Source organism: Mauremys reevesii, linkage group 4, assembly GCF_016161935.1.
Source record: "Mauremys reevesii isolate NIE-2019 linkage group 4, ASM1616193v1, whole genome shotgun sequence".
NCBI lineage: Eukaryota > Metazoa > Chordata > Testudines > Geoemydidae > Mauremys > Mauremys reevesii.
Genome location: NC_052626.1, coordinates 102,335,469 through 102,357,988, shown reverse-complemented (window position 1 = coordinate 102,357,988; position 22,520 = coordinate 102,335,469). Strand labels below are relative to the sequence as shown.

Sequence of the window (22,520 nt, the reverse complement as noted above, 5' to 3'; positions counted from 1 at the left end):
TGGGGCCTCATTGTATTAAGCACTCTACAAACACACAGGCTACATCTACATTTGAGCTGAGTGGTGTGATTTTTAGCTCACCTCACCATACCAGGCTAGCTCTGCTTGAGCAGATATGCTAAAAATAGCATCGCAGGGGTAGCAGGGTCAGCAGCATGGGCTAGCTGCCTGAGTAAGTGCCTAGGAGGTTCAGGTGGATATGTACTTGGGGCAAGCAGCTGTAGCCACCACCCAGGCTACCCCAGCTATGCTGCTATTTTTTAGCACACTTGCTCAGGCAGAGCTAGAATGAGTATGTCTCTGTATGCTAGGAATCACACTCCCAGCTCCAAGTGTAGACCTAGGTATAATGAGATGTAGTGTCAGCCCCTGAGATGTCAGAGTGTACATAGTCAGGAGAAACAAAAGGGTGGGAAGGAAAGTTGACGCACAGGAAGGTGAAGTGAGCTGGCTGGGGTCACATAGCAGATCAGTGGCAGAGTGAGGTATAGAGCCTAGGGATGAAATAACTATCTGTAGTAAGCATACCTTTCTCTTTTGTTAATTTTTCTAGTTCTTAAGTAATATTCTTTCCAATTACTAGCTTATTTATGTGTACATGACTGGTGGTTGTAGCATTCGTCATCAAATTGGCTGTTGAGGAGATAGTAAATCAACCAAATCTTGAAATGCTAGTCAAAGAAGTGCATTGGCTAACAAAATATCTCACATGTCTTATTTTTAAATTTTCTGTTATACCATGAAAATTAATTACTCTAGGATGGAAATATGGAAATTGAGAAGGATGAGATGAGATTCACTTGACCTAACTTACTGGTGACAGGAAGATTGAAACCAGGCTACTTATGAAGAGGAGGCAGGGACACTACATTGTAACTTTCTATGTTGAGCCTTCAGGCTGATTTTTGATTAGTTCTGTATTGTTACCCTCCTTTTTTCTTTTAGTTAAAGTTTATTGAAAATGAAAAGGGTAATTTGTATTTGAAAGAAGAAAATGAGTAATATGGCATCAAAGAATCTATTTTAGTAACATTACACCAACTTTACACCCTTGCATTATAAACGAATAGACAGCATCAGCCAACACTTATGTTTGTGAGTTATGGTTAAATTATATTTTTTATTTATCAAGTCATGACTGTAAATGTGAAGTTCTTCATTTCAGTTTGAATTGGTATCAGATGATAAAAGCTAATTCTTTCAAAGTGAATGAAATTCATCTTGTTGAACGCTGAAATGTTACAGTTTGCATTTAATTGTAATATACATATTACCAAGAATGAAGACTATGATTATAATGGTATAGAGCTATGCTAAGTGGTTCTTTATCTCAAGGAAATCTAGAGGGCAAAGAATTCACAAAAGGCATATAATCAAGCTGTGCTCTTACACCTGAAGATGGATCAGTCCGTGAAAGGTGATACCAGGCTACACACACAAATTAAGTCTGATCACTAGATAGTAAAATGTACTTCACTTTCTGAATAACAGATTTCTTTAGCTGAATCTAATAATGCTATTGGTAGTAGTATAAAAGTCAGTAGCACCCAATATACACTAACTAGACCAACATCTGAATGATCTTTTTAAAACGAAATTTTGCATTTTACTGAAAAATTCTTACAGTTTCTGAATTGCTTTTTCTAACTAGTTTTTTCTCCTTGATGTGAAATATCAAAGCAAATCCTCCTCTTTCAGATTCATAATGGGTTGTTTTTGTTTTCATTGTTGTTGTTTTGGTGTCAAATCATTAGTACATCATCATGGAACTAGTGAAATCCTATTGTCACATAAAAATCAAGACATTCTCAGGCCAGGTCTACACTAAATAGCCAGGCTGTCCCAGCTGCATTTTTCAGGGGTATGAAACATTCACATCCCTGAGTGATGTGGCTAAGCCGACCTGACCCCAGCTGTAGACAGCGCTAAGTCAATGGAAGAACTAGCTTCTGCCTCTTGGGCAAGTGGTTTAATTATACTGACAGGAGAACTCCTCCTGGTGCTATAGTGAGTGTTTACACCCAAGTGCCACCACAGTGCAGCTGTGCTGCTCTAGCAGTTTAAGTATAGACATAGTCTAAGTGAAGTTAAGGAACAGAAGAAGAGGGAGCCACTATTATTCTTGTTTACCAGTAGTTTGGATTTTGGAAAAAAGACTTTTTCCTTTAACAGATATATTGAATGGGATAATTCCCTATAGACTGTTTCTCTCATGTAACCTTGACTTGTCTGAGGCCTCCAAACCCATTTGACTTGGCCTGATCCAATCAATGCTGTCATCTCTTATTGTGGAATTGGAAACAAATGAATATGTATAATAGCAATGGCTTAGGGAGTATGCGCGCCACAGTGAAGATGGAAAAAGTTTCACATTTTAGGACATTCCCAGAGCTTGCTAAAACATAATGAATACCTATTATGTTCAGTGAAATCTCATTGTATTATAATGTGCATTGTAACATTACTATAAAGCATAAGGATGGGAATTGTCATGCTCTTAATTATACAGCATTCTTTTTCTGCAACACTGATGGGAAGTTCGACAATCTACTGAGAGTTATATCATCCTTTGAAATACAGTATTTGCTCTTGTGCTAGGTATGGTCTGATATTTTTCCCCCAGGCTTTTTCAACACTTCCTTGAGTTCTAATATATTTTAGATGCACTTAGACAAATATGTCACATGTACCTTTGATTGAATTACATTTCTGTATACATTTCCATTCATTGTTTATGAATTTACAGTGCATTTGCAATCATTATTAATAAATCAATGTGCTTTTGTCTTCTGTCACAATGTAATGTATATATTCAAAAAGAATTGTATGCAAACAAGTCATGTTTTAGAACTCATATCAGTAATAATTATCAGCTCACGGCATTGTTACAACATGTTTTGAAAGAAGCTTATTATAAAAAAAAAACAAGGCACTGCAAGGTAGCAAGAGTAAGACAGTTCAGTTGATCATTGATATGGGTGCTGTAAATATGCCACCGTATACTATAGTGTTTTATTAAGTCTCAAAAAGTCAAAGCTGATTTGAAATAATAATGTCTGACAGTCAGGGCTTTGAAGTTTTGCTGCTGCACTCTCACATTTAGGCTTTCTTTTATGTATGACTTTACCGTAAAAAACAAAAACACACATGGCATGAGTGCTTTCTTCATATCTATATTTCAAAGAAAGTAATGAGAGGCTACTTCAGTAAATTAAAAACAATCTGAAACTATGTGGATGGACAGAGGCCATTGTAAGGTCATACTGTATTCATGCAAGATATAGTTTTGGTTACTTGCTTGTTCAAGGTTGTGAGACTGGAAAAGTTATTCTTGATGGGAAGAAGATGACTTTCATTTAGTCAGAAGAACTTCAGAGCTTGGCTGTGATAGTTAGCACCCATTCTTCATCACCCATTTTACAACAGAGTGCTGGATTCCATCCATTCCATGGCTGATTGATTAGCCAGTGGACAAATGTTAATTGTTTTCATCAATGCTTTGTGTTCATGGAGAGATCCTTTTCATCTTCTGTCTAGGACTCACTTTACCTTTGTTTATTCAGCTTGTTTATCTTCTAACAATCTTTTCTCAGCCACCATTACAAGTTACCACATTGAGAGTAATCCTACAGTACTTCTACTCCCATTGCACAATTAAAATTAGGAAAAGAAATATTGAGGGGTGGGGATTATGCAATAAACATCATAGTTTAAAACAAATCAGGTTTTTGGTAGATCAGCCAAACTCTAATTTATAGCTAACACATTTGCTCTTGTTGTCTTGGGAAGAAAAGTTCTCCTAGGGTGTCTAACAACATAAAATACGTGGAGTAAAATTCTGTACTCTACTGACTTACTGTATCCCATTCTGTACTGACTTACATCCTGAGTAACTCTATTGGCGTGGATGAGTTAGCATGGGATATAAACCAGTAGAAAATATGCTTAGTTTATAAACTAGAGCTGGGACCATGCAACAAATTCAAAATCCAAAGGTGAACATTTATCAAGAGTATTCACTTTCCTTGCTTAGTTTATAATAGATAGTCCTGAACTGAAACATCCCTAAACTTCACAGATGTCCAGATTCCCCAGGCTTTGGGATGCTTTTGAGTTGGGGCCTTGATTCGATTTACTCTCCAGATAGTTTTGCCCTCCAGATTTGGGTCCAGACTTCCAAAACATCAGTGGAATTTGGAATCCGGTATTCTGGGTCAGCCCTATGTAGGAAGGCAACTTTGAAGATTTTATATGTGTGGAGGAAAATTGACTTTCAGTACTAAAGGAAAAAATGCATCTCCTCACCATAGATCCTTTTCAGGCTGTGTGTGCAAGCATATGTGTACAAGGGCACAGGAAGGAACATATTTTTCATTGTAAGCTGCTTGTTACCTCTTCCATATAGGTGAATGTCCAATTTCAGGTATCTCCAGTAAGATAGGGGAACATATTATGATAATTTTAATTAAGAATTATGCAAACTGACCCCCACCAGTTGAAAACCTTCTGGAATTAAAAAAGGAAGACGCTGTAATTACAATATATGTTCACGGTTCTTAAAAGTCACCCGCTGTATTTTCCTAACCTTTGTGAGTCTGCCCAAGAACAAAATGTAACAGCAAATAATTAGGAGCTGTTTGGATAGAAGTTCAGTAAGGAGAAATGCAATACCTGTGCAGTTAATATCTTTTAAAGAAATACTTCCTTGCAAATATTTTTCAATCATTTATATAGAAAAAGAAAACTACAACTATTAACACGATTATATTAAGAGAGAGGGGCATACACACTGACCCTTCTTTTATTCATCTTCATACTCAATGGAATTCTTGAGAAATATGTTTCTATGCTGGTATATATTCATACATGTGTTTGCACAACTACATGCTTCAAGAGTGAATTTCCTCTCAGCTGTCATGAGATTATTTAATTTTCTTTTGATTCTGTTCTTTGTTGCATCCTAAGCTTTTGTTGTTGTGGTGGTTTTGTATCAATTGAGAGAAAGCATCGTGGTTAAAAGTCATTAACACTCATAACCTACATTAAACATCAAAATAAAGTCAAAAGGCTCTTCTTTTGCATGGATGAAGGCCTGAAATTTTGGCAGGAGAGCAACAGAAAGACATCTTTTTAAACGGATGATATCACAAAAAAGGACAAATTATAATGTTCTATTGGTAATTGATGGTTATTTGTTGATTTTTCTATTACTAGGCCAAAACTCATAAAAGTAATGCATGCTTGTAATTGTTAAAATTGAATAATTTGTTTTATTGTAAAACAAGTATTTTAACAGTGTCTGCTGCAACGTAAAGCTTCTTAAATTGTGTCTTTTATGGAAAGAGATAATTAGTAAATAAATTGGCATTTCTACTGAAGTACTATTTCAAAAATATTAACAAGCTATGTTGTCTTTTGAAGGAGGCTTGCATGGCATAAACATGTTGCAATTAAAACCTTGATCTTTTGATGGTTGTAATTTGGTTTACATGAAACTGCTTTTTTCACATATGGAAAGTTAATATGCATGTTAGCGTGAAACACTTCTGCATCTTAAAAATTTCATCAGACAGATTACCTTCTTTTCCTCCTTTAACCCTCTCCATAAACCACACCTCTCTTGTGATTCCTTCCAATGCTGATCTCCTCTATGACCATCCCCTTTGTGTTGGAACACAGTGTTATCCCCTATGTTTTTACTCGTGTGAGTACTCCCAGCAGGACTGCCTGCATGGTAATGTGAGACAGGATTTGGCCTTTAATTTGCAAGTAGTTCACGGAAGAGACCTTGAGTCGAATTCTGCCTTCATTTAAACCCAAATAACTCTTGGCAAATCAGGGGGATTGAATTAGTGTAAATATGGTCAGAAATTGGCACCTTATTATGTGTTTGTAAAGCACTGTTTATGCCTAAAACAACCTCTATCAATAAAATATCAATTATTGGCCTGATACTGAGAGATAATAAGAACACATTTTGAAAGAGAAAGTAATTAAGTACATAGAGGTGAATGGTAATTGGGATAAAATACAACGTGGTTTTACAGAAGGTAGATTGTGCCAGACCAACCTGATCTCCTTCATTGAGAAGAGAACTGATTTTTTACTCAAAGGAAATGCAGTAGATTTAAGCTACCTAGATTTCAGTGAGGCACTTGATACAGTTCCACATGAGAAATTTGTTAGTTAAATTGGAGAAGATGGGGATTAATATGAGAATTTAAAGGCGGATAAGGAACTGGTTAAAGGGGAGACTACAAAGAGTCATACTGAAAGGCGAACGGTCAGCTGGATGGAGGTTACTAGTGGAGTTCCTCAAGGATTGGTCTTGGGACTAATCTTATTTAACATTTTTATTACTCACCTTGGCACAGAAAGTGGGAGTGTGCTAATGAAAATTTGCAGATGATACAAAGTTGGGAGGAATTATCCGTACAGAGGAAGACCAGAACATCATACAAGGTCTTGCATTTAGGGACTAGCAACAAGAATTTTTGCTATAAGCTAGGGGTGTATCAACTGGAAGTAACAGAGGAGGAGAAAGACCTAAGTGTATCAGTTGATGACAGGATGACTATGAGCCACCAGTGTGGTGCTGTTGTGAAAAAGAATAATGCAGTCCTAGAATGCCTCAGGCGAGATATTTCCAGCAGAGACAGAGAAGTGTTAGTACCATTATACAAGGCACTAGTGAGACTTCATCTGGAATACTGTGTTCAATTCTGGTCTCCCATGTTTAAGAAAGAATAATTCAAACTGTAACAGGTTCAGAGAAGGGTTACTAAGATGATCAGAGGAATGGAAAACCTATCTTATGAGTGAGAGGAGACTCAAATATTTTGTTTTGTTTAGCCTAACCAAATGAAGGCTGAGGGGAGATAAGATTGCTCTTCATAAATACATCAGAGGGATAAATGCCAGGGAGGGAGAAGATTTATTTAAGTTACACACCAATGTGGTTATAACAACAAATGGATATAAACTGGCCCTCAACAAGTTTATGCTTGAAATTAGATGAAGGTTTCTAACCATCAGAGGCGTGAGGGTCTGGAACAAGCTTCCACGGGGAGCAAAAAAACCCCTAGCTGGCTTCAAGACTGAGCTTGATAAGTTTATGGAGGGGATGGTATGATGAGACTGACTACAATGGCATGTAGCTGATCTGTGAGTGCTATTAGTAAATATCCCCAACAGGTAGTGATGGGACACTAGATGTGGAGAGCTCTGGGTTACTACAGATAAGTCTTTACAGGTGTCTGGCTGGTGGGCCTACATGCTCAGGATCCAACTGATCACCATATTTGGGGTTGGGAAGGAATTTTCCTCTACGTCAGATTGGCAGAGACCCTGTTTTTTTTTTGTTTTCCTCTGTAGCATGGGGCACAGGTTACTTGTAGGTTTAAATTAGTATAAACTATTGTAAATGGTGGATCTGTAACTTGAAGTCTTTAAATCATGATTTGAGGACTTCAGTAACTCAACCAGAGGTTATGGGTCTATCACAGGAGTGAATGGGGGAAGTTCTGTGGCGTGCAATAGGCAGATCAGTCTAGGTTATCATGATGGTCCCGTCTCACCTTAATGTCTGAGAGTTTATAGGTGCTGAGGTACTAAGCCCACTCATCTCCCATTGAATTCAGTGGGAACTAAGAGTGCTGAGCACTCCCATGAGGTACTAAGGTCCCGATTTATTGAGATGCTTAACAAGTGTCTAACTTGAAGCATGTAAGTAGCTTAATTTAAGTCAGTGGGATTACTTAGATGCTTAAATACCTTCAAGAATTGGGGCCAAGTGCTTCTTGGGACTAGGCCCTATAATTGTAATGGAAGTTAATCATATGCACTGTTGAGAATAGACCCCACAAAGTTTAATGGAGATTCCATTGCCATTATAAACAGAGAAGGGGAGATGGAAATATTCAGCGATACATAAAGTTCTCTCACTGAGTGTTTATAAAGCTTGAATAGATGTTGTTAAAGGAGGAAGACTCCAGATCGTGACACCAATGACATGAGATACCCATTCCTTGTCTTAAAATTACCTTTTACAATTTATTTTTGGAAGGTTAAATTCTGTAAGTTCTATTAAGGTACTTAAAAAGAGCTTTTGATTTAACTGAGGATTATGTTATGCTCCGTGTTAAATTTTTCAACGAAAGTAAGGTCTGATCCTTCAGGACTTGTTGAGGCCAGATTCTCACTATATCTTCAGTGCAGTAACTTCAGTGAAAGTTTTGCCTGAATAAAGCCTGCTGGATTGGGCTCAAGTTTTGGATTGCAATATGATCTTCAGAATTTAAATGCCAATCTTCTAATTGTTGGGAAGCTTACTGGGAAAAAATGCTGATACTGTGAACATAAGAAATGTAGAATTCTTTTGTGAAGACATTATAGGAATAGCTTTTGCATTGACATGAGTAAAAAAATGTGTTTGTCATGAACACAGTGAGCCAAATTTCCAAAATCTAAATCTTCAACTATATTTTTGAATGTGCAATCATTTTCAAATGCAAAAGATAAAATTTGTACATGGAGTGGCAATCTATATATGTAAATTGGCATGCATATATTCTGAACCAAGTTCTGCTCTCATTTAGATCCTTGTAAATCCGTAGTAACTCCATTAACCTCAATGAAGTTACACAGGGTTTATATTGAAGTAGATGAAAGACCATTTGGCTTCAAGTTCATTCCCCTTTGAAAATCTGGTTCAGACAGATCAGGTAGGATAGTTTTAGAGAGCTAAAGGAGACACTTCGTAATCTATAAAGTTGTATTGAGTATTTTTTTTTCCTTTTTAATAGACTCATCTTGCATGGAAAAACTACTTTCTAAAGACTGGAAGGAGAAAATGGAAAGACTAAATACAAGTGAACTCCTTGGAGAAATTAAAGGTATAATATATTAAATATTTAAACGTGGACATAATATTTTAGTCACTGAATAGAATAAAATGTGCATTTAATGCATGAACCAGTCATTGATCCACATTCAAAACTCCCACTGACTTTAATGGGACTATGAACATGGAATGATGCAAAGTTCAGGTGTTCTATTCTGTTCTCTCTAGTGTTTCAAGTATATAATGGAAATAAAATGAATACATTAACATTGTTTTTCTTTGGAACTCTTTCTAACCAACTCAACCTACTTATTTAGAATGACGGGTATGTTTAAAAAACAAAGACTTTTTTATGTTTAAAACTTAGTTACAAGCAGGGTTAAGAATATTTCCCTCTCATTTCAATTTTATTACAAACTTTAAATGTATTATATTAGTTCTCTTATATCAGCTAAATATCTCAATCTCTGGATACCAAAAGAAAAAGGCTGTGGGTTAGGAGTAATTCCCAAATAATGTATTTTTGCATAGGTATTATGTGAGGTACTCTTATCGATTGTGGTGGGATGTCAAATTTTGATTATTTTTTTAACCCTGTGCTTCAAATGTCCAATTTGAAGCATGCTAGTTTTTTACAATTGAATTATCCTTGGAGTTGAAAGAGAGACCCTGGGTGAAATCCTAGCACCATTGAAGTTGATCGGAGTTTTGCCACGTGTATAGCCTGTGGTTCCAGCAGGTCCCAGAAAATTTGTGGCACTTGGGATCTAATCAGTGCCAGGATCTAATTCAGTGACACGATCCTTAAGGTGTTTCTCTCCCTACCCTTTGATTCTTCCATGGGTTTTCCTGTTGGAAGGGAATTCAGGCTGTTATTGTTTGGATAGCAAATTGGAAAGAGAACTTTTCTTTCCACTGTGAGCTTAGCTATTTTACACTATTTATGAGGTGTATTGAACAGATTTATTTCTGTTGATTGCTATGGTCTTATTAAATGACCACTGTAAATACATGGGAACAAGGATTTGTTTGTCATATTAACAATGTCCTTGCTAATGTTAAAACAAAAAGAAAGACTATCTGAAGAAAATGGATGCTTGTGATTTTGCATTTCCACCAGGAAAAGGTCCTGAAATATGTTGCATTTACTATAGATGTAAACAAGATGAAGGTTGGCCCTTTTTAATAAATTTATAATCAGTTCTGTCAGCTGATACCATGTCAAAACCTAATTGTTTTTATATGTTTCCTTTGATTAGATTTCTCCTGTATAGTTATGACACTGCAATGTATTAGGTAGGAAAGTATTGATGACTGATAAAATACACAGTTTTACCAAAATATGCTATGCCAGCTTGCAATAAACAAAAGGCAGCAAAAACTGGTCATTCGAAATGCTGATCTATTTAAAACCATGTTGTCGGCTGATAACATGGAAAGACTTGGACATTAATTGCACAATACGACTACCCAAATCTCTAAATAGAAGCTCCCTGAATGCCAGTAGTAAATCAGAATTAAAACAGGTTGGGTCTCTGGCAACGATGGATAACATATTCCTCATTATTTTACCTGGATGGTTTTTTTTGGCATATAAAGCCTTTTGATGTACTTCTGAGTGTCATTCAGTTTCTGGTTGAAACTTTTAAAGTTTGACTTCTTATAAGGTCTGCTTTCGCTGAAGAGTTAACATAGGCTCTTACTCAGGTATTGTGCTCAAACTTTGTTCTGTCCACCCACATGCTCCTTGAGTTTGGTGGTGCTTTCATCCTAGCATAACTGGCTTGTCTAGGACTGTAAGCTAAAACCCAAGAGAGGCTTTCACTTGGGTTGGTAACCCATCCGCTTTGCAGTGAAAATGCAAGTTAAACCATTTGAGTGCTGATACCTTCCCACCTGCCGTGTGCCCAGAAAGACAGAGAAGTTCTTCCACAATGTGGTGACACACACGGGTGTGTCAGCACCAGTGAGGACACAGTAACCTGGCTATGGCTTTGCAGAATGACTACTCTTGCTGCTCAGACCTGGGTGTCAATTGCCCAAGTTAACTTCGGCAATGAACTCGTTTTCTGCCTCATTCTTGTAGTTCTCAGTTTTTGCTTTGGCCCTCTTGTTAACTGGTTGTGTGCACATTATAAAACTGTAGATGTAAGTGATATCCAGTTTGGGGCCCCTTTTTGCTGCCCAAATGGTGTAAAGTGGCCTTAATATAAATGAGAATTAAGTCCTTAGTGTTTTATTTCTGCCTCAAGGAGAGTTTTAGATTATTACATGTGTTTTATCCTGTGGGGGTGAGCATGGCCAAAGGTAAAAGCAAGAAAGAAATTTTGAGTGATGTGAATTGAGATTTAGCAATGTGCCCCCCTCCCACTGAAACTTTGTTCTTCTCTCCCACTGAGGCCCTGAGTTGGCCAGAAGTGTTTGTTAGAGAATGATATCCCTCCAGAATAGTGAGCCCCTAATCTAGGGAACCAGATTTTATTCTCTCTGCAGTGCCAATTAATCCCTGGGCTGGCTGTGCTTGGTGGCAGGGTGCTTTGGTACACCGCTTTTTTCACTCTTCCTTCAAAGGCTCTGCATCATTTCAAACTTCCCTCTGATGAGGTGAGGTAGACATTACTTCTCAGAAGCCAGCCAACAGCTATGTCTTTGCTGACTAGATGAGTCTCTGGAGAGTGACATGAACTGCTTCTGTCATCACAGGGTTGATTGCACTTTAATAGAGCCTTTTTTCCAGTCACTAAATGGTTTACAAACATTAATAAAGCCTCTTAAGACCACTATGAGGAAGGGAAACATTAGTATTAGTGAGTAAACCATAGTAGTGAAAGATGAAGTGATGTGCCCAAAGTCAAATAGTGAGTCGATAGCAGAGTCAGGGATAGAACCCAAGGGTCTTGCTCTAACCCTTAGTAACTCCTTAGAGCTCCTTGCTCTAACTACAGATGACTTTTCCTTGATGGTCCTTTCCTCTGCCGTGTTCCTAGCTGCTGTCAGCTGACATCCATTCAGGCTATTGGGAGTCACACATCTAAATCCTTGCTACTGTAATTGTATTTGAAACATACTCCCTTTTCCCAAAGAGACAGGTAAAATTTCAATGAGAATGCACAGAGATACCCAGAAGACTACAGTTGTAATGCTGAGAAGTTCTGTAGTGATTTGAAATCTATGCAGTAATCATCACCATTACACAGAAGGGGAAACTGAGGCACAGAAAGAGGCAGTGTCTTGCCCCAAAATAGGTCAGTGGCAGCACTGGAACTAGAACTCAGATCTGTTGATTCCCAGTCCAGTGCCCTTTCCACTGTCTCCAAGGTGGTAACGTATAGCTTTCTTTAAAAAGATGTAGCTTGGAGTCATAATGGCGTATTAACATGGATTAGCATTTGTGGACCTTAAGAAGTGTGTTCTGAGAGGATACTGAATTAAGAGAGTGGAGACCAGGTGCATTGAGGATAAAGAAGACATTCTAGGCATGGGGTAGTGTGAAATAAGACTGGAAAATGAGAGTGTAAGAAGTAAATAAAGGAAGTGAAGTAGTCTAAAGATGATTTCAAATCCACCTGTAATCAACCAAGCATACTTTACATTGTTTTTGGAAAGTTCAGAGCTCTAGATTTCCATGATCATGGGGTTCATTTTCCCAGGGCTGAAGGGATTTCAGGTCGGGTGGTTGCCACTGCTAAGAACTACTTTTGAAAACTTACCCCTGTGCCTGGTTGCAATTAATTCTAAGTCAGGGCGTTTTAACTGGTTGATATTTTTGGCTTTTATGCAGCTGCTTCCTTCTTTTATATTACTGAGAGTTCAACATGAAGCGATGCAGTAAAAAAAACAAAACAATTTTAGGTCATTAGCAAAAAAATCTTGATTATCAGACGCAGAGGTGTGGTCCAGTGAGGAGCAGCTCTTTGCACTGACTGTTACTGGGAGTTGTTTACTTTAGATAAAAGGTGTTGTTCTTGTTAAGGCTAACCTGAGCGCATACTCTCCCTCTGTGTCTGCACAAGTGCCCTTCCACTCAGAGCCTGTGGGAAGGAGCTTCAGTTAGGCAGAGCACACCCTTCCTCCCCCCACTCAAAAATGCATTAAAGCTTTTTGTACTAATAGCACAAACTCTTTCTGTGCATGTTTGTGAAACACACAGATGATAAAAGAGAAGAAAAATAATTGTGTGATAGAGACAAAATAAATAAAATCGTGTTTTTTGCTTTACTTTTATATACCCTATAATTAATTATAATAGTGTTTTTTTTTAATCAAGGTCTGATTAGAAACTACATCCATTTGTTAATAGAATGCAAAGCATCCTGTCTAGGTAACAGACAGTGACATATTTTTTTATTTCCCATAAGTGGAATTGTTCATGTTCCCAGTTACTCCTGCATACTGTACTTGATGTGTGAAACCACTTAGTCTACATCTTTTTTTATTAGAATTTCAGTTATTGTTAAAGGGCCAAATTATTGGAGTTCCAGGAGAACAATCCCATTGATTTCAGTGGGCTTGCATGAGTACAGCCGAGAGGAGCATTTGGCAGAATATTTTGTAGCTACTTCGTCGTGGTTAAATAAGTCGTCATGATCATTTGATATGTTTATAACTGAAACACGCAGGGCAGATTTTAAAAGGTCCCATGAAACAGATGAGCTGAGCAAAATGATCTGCTTACCTGGGGAAAAAAAACCCTCATATCTGCATGTGCAAATTGCATGTCCAAGAGCCCAAGCTCTATATATAGATGTTTTGAATAAACAAAGTGGGTTCAGATTCAGCTCTTACTTTACGGAGGTTTGGATGCAAGGGATCCAACCCCCAATGTATGCTTTATTGTTGCTTAGGTTTCTAGTTTTTCTTTACTGACCACAACTAGGCAAAGTAGCATCATTTATCACTATAAAGGGTCTGTTTTAAGTTTTCTGTTTCTGTTCCAAACATAAATCTCTGGAATAGTCTTACATGCATCATGCAGTTGTCTATTGAAATAGCCTGCAATGGTCTTTTTCAGCATGCAGGGTCTTTGAAGATCAAATAAAGGTCGGTCTTTAAGTTACTTAAGCAATGACATTATTGCAAAAGGGTCAGAATTGTTCTAGCAATCTTATATATGAGTGACTCCTGGGTTAACTGTGTTACAAGTTTGTGCTATGGCTTCCGTTGCCAGCATTTATAACCTGAACTATCTATATTTATAGGCATTGTGACTTAAATGTCACATGCTGGCTTTGTACAGTATACTCTATTTTTAGGATGGACAGTGACTGATGCCCATAGTTTTATCCAATACTGAAGTCTATTTGCATTGTCTGTTTCTCTCGCTTATATGTAGCCCTTTTATATCCTATACTCTATTACAGGGGTAGGCAACCTATGGCATGTGTGCCGAAGGCGGTACGCGAGCTGATTTTCAGTGGCACTCACACTGCCCGGGTCCTGGCCATTAGTCCGGGGGGCTCTGCATTTTAAATGAAGCTTCTTAAACATTTAAAAAACCTTATTTACTTTACATACAACAATAGTTTAGTTATATATTATAGACTTATAGAAAGAGACCTTCTAAAAACGTTAAAATGTGTTACTGATACGCGAAACCTTAAATTAGAGTGAATAAATGAAGACTCGGCACAGCACTGCTGAAAGGTTGCCGACCCCTGCTCTATTAAATGAGTTACAGTTGGAGCCTTATTGACTCCCAAATATAAGCCTAAAGCTGTTGGTCCACATAGCACTTATTAATAAAATGGTCTGAAAATGGTTGGATAAGAGGGAGGCATGTCCCTGTTTCCTATGGCGACTTTAAGTTTAATAACACAAACCCACTTCACACATTTTCTCAGTATTAGATACACTGAATTTATTGTTAGAGCTTCTTCATGTAGTTGACTGGTGTTCTTCATTGAATAGCTGGAAAACGCTACAATTTCTGTGTATATTAGCTGGTGGAAGAGAACAGTGAGGCGCAACAGTTAGCATTTTGTGATTATCAATTACACATTTATGGACTAGGCTCAGAGCCAGCTCTTTGTGAATGAGTCTGTGTGAACATTATGAATACGATGTGGTTACAAGTATAATAGGTTAGGTTCTTTTCAGTAACAGGTAGGATAATTGCTATTTGCATGCATTTAATACAAAATATCCTTTCTCTTTTAGTTCAGTTGATAAAACAATGCTGAAATATAGAAAGATAAATTTTCAGGGGCTTGGGTTACACCACACAGAGTGTAGAGGATCATTTTGTGTAAAATAAGGCTCTTGATAGTATCATGTTACCCTACTTTACAGTTTGTCCTGGGTTTGTAGTAATTATGTCTCAATTATTACTGTATAAAATCCTCTTTTGCAAACAATAAGTGTTTACAGCAGCTGGCTTTTTATATATATATACATATATATATATATATATATATATATATAAAAGACATTATACGTCTTATATCACAGAAGCACCCATAGGTTTTTAATTATGCCACTTTCTATGGCTGTAGACATTTCAAAGCTCCCCTTTGTGCTCTCTATTATAAACATCTTTTATTTCTTTTGAAGTCTGCATGATATACATACTAGCAATTAAAAACCCAGCTCAGGGTTGGAGACACAAGGTCTTCGTAATTAAAACTCAAACAAAAGCTACAAGCGAAAAACCCACTCTATGATTAAGGTCAGAAGTGTTATGATACATTAGAATCTATGTTAACTGCTAGGATTTAAAAAATCAATACACAGGAAAAGAGATCAGTTGGTTCCAATTAGGGAAATCAATGAAAACATTCCCTTCCTCCTCCCCAACAACCTCCCCAAAACACCTTAAGTTAGTAACTGGTCCTGATTAGAAATATACCATAGGCTGTAAAGTTTTCTGGTAATATATTTATTACAGTGACCCAATGAAATAATGTTTAACTTTATCTTGTACCAATCTAAATCTTAAGTATACTTTTGATTTTACCACTTCTTTAGACATAGTCATTTTGCATAGTGTGTCACAGAAATTGCCTTTTCTGGGCCTAAACTGATGTTATAAAATAAATTATACCTTAGCATTATGTAAATGTTGTACTATTTCACAAGTATATCCAAAATTTACCCCTTTAGATAGTCTTTATTCTGGGTATGCTTGGTAAAGAAGGTAAATTGACTCCAAAATAAAGAGTATAGTGCACAATAGTTGCATTTACTATGTCCTGTTTTATCTGTTATATATATATATAGTTAAGATACACTTTTATAATTAGTAAGGCCAAATGTGTTGATTCTGATCTCTCTTAAATTGGTGGAAATCCATATATTCTCATGCAATACCTTAATTTTTGTAGATACATGATGGCCCTGATCCTGCAATTAATTATACACCTGTTTAGCTACACACTGTGGGTAGTCAAGTATCAGAGGGGTAGTCTGTTTCTCTAATCTGTAAAAGCAACAAAAAGAATCCTGCAGACTAATAGACTAACAGACAGCATGCAGCATGAGCTTTCGTGGGTGAATACCCACTTCTTCAGATGCAACTGAACTACACTGTGGGTAGTTCCATTGACATCAGTGGCACTGCTTACAGTGCATAGTGTTAAGTGTATCCATACTTCTTTGCAAGACTGGGGGACATAATTTGCAACAGAGAAAATCCTCACATTTTTGCTACTATGACCATGGAATCATGTTTCAGTAGCACTTATCACAATCACACCAGCTTCTAATATTAAAATGTCAAGTCTATTAATATGTATATTTCTTAAGACTTTACAACTACAAATTCCATTGTAATAAACCTTTCATGTAAATCAAATTATACACATCTAGATTGACTAACACATTTTATAAATAAGTCAATGTATTTACATACATACAATGGTGTTGGAGTACACAGTGCAACAATATGTTTTTGCCTTGGTGGGATACAAACGTAGGCCCCATGCGTGCAGTATGAAGTGTGTCTACTGTGCCCATATGGAGCCCCATTCAAATCGGTGGGGCTCCACGTGGCGTACCAGCCCACTGACATGCTATACTGTGCTGGGGTGGGGCCAAGGATACGTGTTAAGACTTCAATGCTTTAAAAAAGCTGTACAGTTATTGGAAAAATAAAATATATTGTTATCTCCTGTAACAATGCATTTTTCAGTAATAGAAATAGTAGCAAGAACACCTGTAATATTAGAAAACTTTGTTTAAATTTTATTTTCAAGTGCCAGTAAGCAGGTTTGAAAGTAACTTTGAAAAAGAATAAATAAGTTTTATTTCCTCCCCCCCACCCCCGGATGGTTTGCAATTTACTTTAGTCAGCAGTTTTTCTGGGGTTTTTTTTAGATTTATATTTTAATATTCCTAAAATTCATATTTATTCATTTGAATAATTGAGGTCTCCAAATGAGCAACATTCTCATTTAAGTCAGAGAGAATTTTGCTTCATTGAGGACTGTGGAACTTGGAACTTAAGGTCTACTTTCGCTGAAGTCAGTGCAGAGCTGCTTTTGACTCCTGCAAACACTGGTGCACATACTCTACACACAGAAGAACTTCACTGAAGTCACGTGTACCACCCAGTAGGAAAATTTATGCACCTGCATAAGAATTTGCAGCATTGAGACCTTCACTTGTAGCAGGATTGGGCCCTAATTTGCTAGAGTTTTATCATGGTTTGATGGCTTTGGTATTGTCACTGAGTGCAGACATAGGGCTAAATTCTGGTACTGTGCTGCACATAGACACCTGTCTGAAAACTAATGTACAGCACTGAGAGCTCAGAATGGAAATTTCTTGCCCAGTTTGAGCTCATTGACAACACATGGAGAGGCCTCTCTACGATCCTTTTGTGACAGGAGCTACAAAGCAATTGCAGGGTCCAGGTGTCAGATAGTGTGGTTTGCATGCTTTTGTTTGTGTGTCTCAGGATCTAGCCAGAGTCCATCTGCACAAACTACTCATATTCTTGGCAAATACAATCTTTAGCCTTGATTCAGGGAAGTGCTTGTGCATGTGCGTAAGTCTTAATGACTACCGTGGGGTTTAAGGTCCCTTCCTCAATAGGAACAGGAGTACTTGTGGCACCTTAGAGACTAACAAATTTATTTGAGCATAAGCTTTTGTGGGCTACAGCTCACTTCTTCAGATGCATGGAATGGAACATATATTGAGGAGATATATATACACATACAGAGAGCATGAAAAGGTGGGAGTTGTCTTACCAACTCTGAGAGGCCAATTAAGTAAGGAAAAAAAACGTTTGAAGTGATAATCAAGATAGCCCAGTACAGATTCCTCAATAGGGAATCTTTCCAGAAAAGAGGCCTCTATGCGTGTGTGTTCTGCAAGGGGCCTTAGCATGTATCAACACTGCAGGTACGTGTATATGGCAAACAGAGCCCCACAGCAGTGATTCTCAGAGCCTGGGTCTACACTCTTGGGCTTGCGGGTGCTAAAAACAGCAGCGTAGATGTTGCGGTTCAGGCTGGAGCTTGGGCTCTGGAACATCTACATCAATATTTTTAGTGCTGTAGCATGAGCCGAATTCTGTACACCCGGGGTCTGTGACTCACTGCTGCAGGTTTCTGTTTGCTGTGTAGATGTACCCTGAGACAGGTCTCCTGACTCCCAATCTATTTATTTATCCACTGCCACCCTGCAAAGTGAATTTGAAATATTTTGGAATAGGTTTACTGTATGGGTTTACAAAATTTTATTGCTTTGTAAATTTATCCATCAAACATCTCATGTCTTTCAGGTAAATCATTATTTCCCACCCCCTGCAGAGTACATACCAATGGGTTACATTTTCAAAAGCACCTATGTCACTTTGCCTAAGTCCCATTGATTCATACATATATGTTACTTACACTTGTAAATTAACAGAATTGTACACACACATGTTACTGTACCAAAGGACTTGTCTAAATGAAATAACTAAGAAAGAACAGAAATCAGCTGGGTGCGTAAGTGCATTACTAATGAACTCATAGTATGCATCACCCAGTATTGAGACAGAGATGTTTAAGTGAAATCCAACAGAGTCACTCTGGAGTTACACTAATACAACAGGAATTAGAAACTAACACTTTATCTTTAGATCTCACACTGAAGTTTTATTGTTTTGTTACTATTCTATGCGGTTTCTTTTTGTTAGGTTCCTTCTTTATTTTAAATTGTTGTTAATTTCACCCATGCATCCTGATCTTTGTCTTGACATATAATGTACTTAAATTAAAAGTTATGTTAGTCACTTGTGATCCTAATTGAAGTCAATGGGAGTTCCTCCAGCTTTGCCCTAGGATAAGTAAGAATGGAATTTGGCCGTGTGTTCAAATGGTGATATAAATTGTGAAAACTTGTGTTTACATCTTCTCTGACGTACTAAATAACTTTAAGCAAATCTGTTTTATTAATGGCCTGATCCATGTCCAATTGAAGTCAATAGGTGTCTTTCCATTAGTTTTGGTGAGGGTTGGGTTAGACTCTAGAAACATTTGAAAAGAGATTTCACTTGCTCTATTTGGTAGGATGGTAGCAAGGACCTGCTGATGTTAGACAGGAGAAACTTGTCTCAATTTCATTTAGTATGTGTCACCAGCACTTTGCTTAACTTACATTCGTATATTGTAATCCATGTTTGAATTTGATCATAAAGGTGCTCCATTGTTACACAGCAAGATTAAACTGAGATCTGCCCCTATGGCTTTTTAAAATGGGTTGCCCTGTAGTTTCCAGTAATGAGAGAAGCTAGCATGCTCGTATTTAGAATGAACCCTCATGCCTATTGAGATTTGTTTGAATAGGTTTCCATCACAACAGGTGCACAATTGTTTTATGAGTAAAATATTATCAGCCTTCCGAATTAGCCAGGGCAAAATGCAAGTTGTCTGATTAAATAATCAAACCCAATACTTAAAAATGTACTTGATTTCCCCAGGAATTTTAAGTTGCTAAGTCCCAGTTTATCATACAGATTTTTCAGTGGAAACTGTGATTGTTTGCAGCATGCAAGTAGCAGCTTGCAGCATAACCAGTTTGGTGTGTTTTACATAATTCATCATAAATTATACAAGACAAAACCGCTAAAAAAGCATATAATAATAGGTTTTACTTCTAGTCTAACATTTTTAATCTACCAATGAAGGTATTATACTGTACATTAAATCAGAAAAAAGTGGTCCTCTAGTGAAAAAGAGTTTGAAAGTGTTCTGCATTCAATTTGGAGGCACATCAGTTTAGAAATATAAAACGCAGTGTTGTTTTTTTAAATAATTCAGTTTATGTGAGGGAGAGGGGGAGAGAAAATCCTCTGAATCTGAAGTGCAGCTTATAGTGTGGAGCCCACATATGCCACCGGTTACTGAGTAGTTTGGTAAACACAGACTCAGAGACCCAAGATGTGGATAAAATCTGAAACAGTAGGTTTACCGAGAACAAGCCTTCACCACAAATTGAAAGTGTAACAGTGCAGCTGTCAGACACCAATTACATGCAGGTAACTGTTTATTTTCATATCTGAATCTGTTTGTCAATCAAAGAATGCAATGAATCAGGAGATGGGATCTCAAATACATAACCACAAAGTCAGAGACAGCATCTGGAAGAACTCCAAGCCACAAAAATTAGGGAAGGAGCACAGAGGGAACAAAAACTGTAAATGCTTGCATAGATTCTGCCTCTATATACATTGAATTTAAATAATTGTGTTGATGCATCAGTAATAATAATTGCTGATAAAAATTATAGTCCTTATTTTGGGCAGCAGTATGTTTTAGTAGATGTGAAATTAAATGTAATTTATATTAATTAGGGATAATATGAACAGTATACAAGTGGTTGACATTTCTGACATTTTTAAAGCATACTACGATATACGAAGATGCTTCTTTTACATTTGTTTTGACTTTGAAATACTGGAGATTGATAAGTGCCCCATATGCGCTCTGTGCGCATAAAGATCACAGTTCTAACCTCAGAGGTTTGAAGGTTATTTATAGGCAAGTTTCACTATACTTTGAAATTCATTTATGGGGGTTTATAGTTTATTTAACTGTTTACAAGGAAACTTTAGTTTTCTCCGGGCCCTGGAATGCATTCTGACTAACGGTACTAAACCAGCTTCTACTGTTAAAAATGCAACTGCTGTACTCAAATTGCAGGATTTCAAAAGACAGTGAAATACACAGAAAGGCTTTTACACAGGTTTGTACAGCCAGAGTTTTACTAAGTGAGGAAAAGCCTATAGGGACTTTCAGGTTTTGATTGGTAACATAAAGGGAGCACAAACAGAAGTTTATTAAGAAAGGTAAAGAAAATTAAATGGGCATAACTGTTCTGTGATTTGCTTGAAACATAGGATTTCAGATCCATTAAGAATCAGAGTTCCTTTTAACTTCTAATGAAAGAGCTTCTCTTTACCTTTGGTGCCTAAACATGATGCCACTTAGGCATTTGCCTAACACAGGTTGACTGTGGATATCTCTGCATATAGTATCATAAATGTAAGATTCCCTCCATTATTGTATTTGCAAATATATTGTATCAGCCTCATTTTTGGTCTCCAGTGACGAGTGGCTACCTACATTATAATTGCAGTGTCTAATATAAAAAAAAGTGGGCCTGATTTTTCAGAGGTGCGTAGCACTTGCAGCTCCCACACCTACCAAGGGTCACCCATCTGGAATGACAGCCACACAGTTGCCCCTGCTGTCACTCTTTCTCACTCATTCTCAGTGAAATGTCACTCATAAGCAGGGCTGCTGGCAGTGAGTAATGCTTCCCCTTTTGCTTCTCTTCCCACTTACTATTCCTGGCTTTTAAGCAGGTGGCCAGTGTTTCCTCCTACTTCCTCTCCCTTTCCCACTACTCCCGTTGTTGGCTACCTTGCTCCCAGTCCCACTGTGCCTGTCATGGCAGCACAGTGAGGCAGGAATAGGTTATCTGCACTGCTGTGAGGCCCTGGACAGCAGCACATTTCACCTTCAGGACACAGTTGCAGGAGAAACAGGACCAGAGCGGCTACAAAGAAATTCAAGAACAGAAAGGACTGAGGGGAAGGCGGCTCTGTTTAGGAAAAAGGGCCAGTGGGAAAATGGGAAAGAGAAAGGAGAAGGTGGCAGCAAAGAGGAGACAGTGATAACAAAAAGAGAAACGAATGGGACAGAAATTGGAACTGAGAGAGGGAAGGAAACTTTTCAGGGGGCAAATGGGGGAAGAATGGCCTTATGGCTAATACACATGATATGTGTGTGGTGGGGGGAGAGGAGGTGTATGTCAGGACTCCTGGGTATAGTTCCCAGCTCTACCACTGACTAGCTGAGTGACCTTAGGAAAATCGCATAATCTCCCTGTACCTCATCTTTACCAATCTGTAAAATGGTGTTAATAATATTTACCTACCTGTCAGGTAGGTGAAATTACCTTGTCATGCTGAGATGGAAGTACCATAATTAACATAAGATTATCAAATAGAGGGAGACAGGCTGAATCAGAAAAATGTTGGACACTTAATGTGCTTTAATCTTTGAGCTACACAAGAATTGGTAAAGTGGTAAATAATAACAAGGACAGGTCAGTTTTACAGAGAAAGCTGGGCCATATGTTGACAAATTGGAAAGGCTTCACAAAGACTTACAAGAAGGATTCAAGATCTGGAAAACCTGCCTAACAGCGAGAGACAAAAGAAGCTCAATCTATTTCATTTATCTAA

General features: G+C 37.6%; 1 protein-coding gene across 7 annotated transcripts in view; it reads left to right on the top strand.

Annotated features, from left to right (window-relative positions):
- SOX6 (SRY-box transcription factor 6) overlaps positions 1–22,520 on the top strand; it is a 501,080-nt gene that overhangs the window by 286,603 nt on the left and 191,957 nt on the right. For all 7 annotated transcript variants that reach the window (XM_039533636.1, XM_039533631.1, XM_039533632.1 and 4 more), the window contains one exon: positions 8,805–8,894. In XM_039533636.1, coding sequence (XP_039389570.1) covers positions 8,805–8,894 — 90 coding nt within the window. The remainder of the gene's footprint in view (positions 1–8,804; positions 8,895–22,520) is intronic.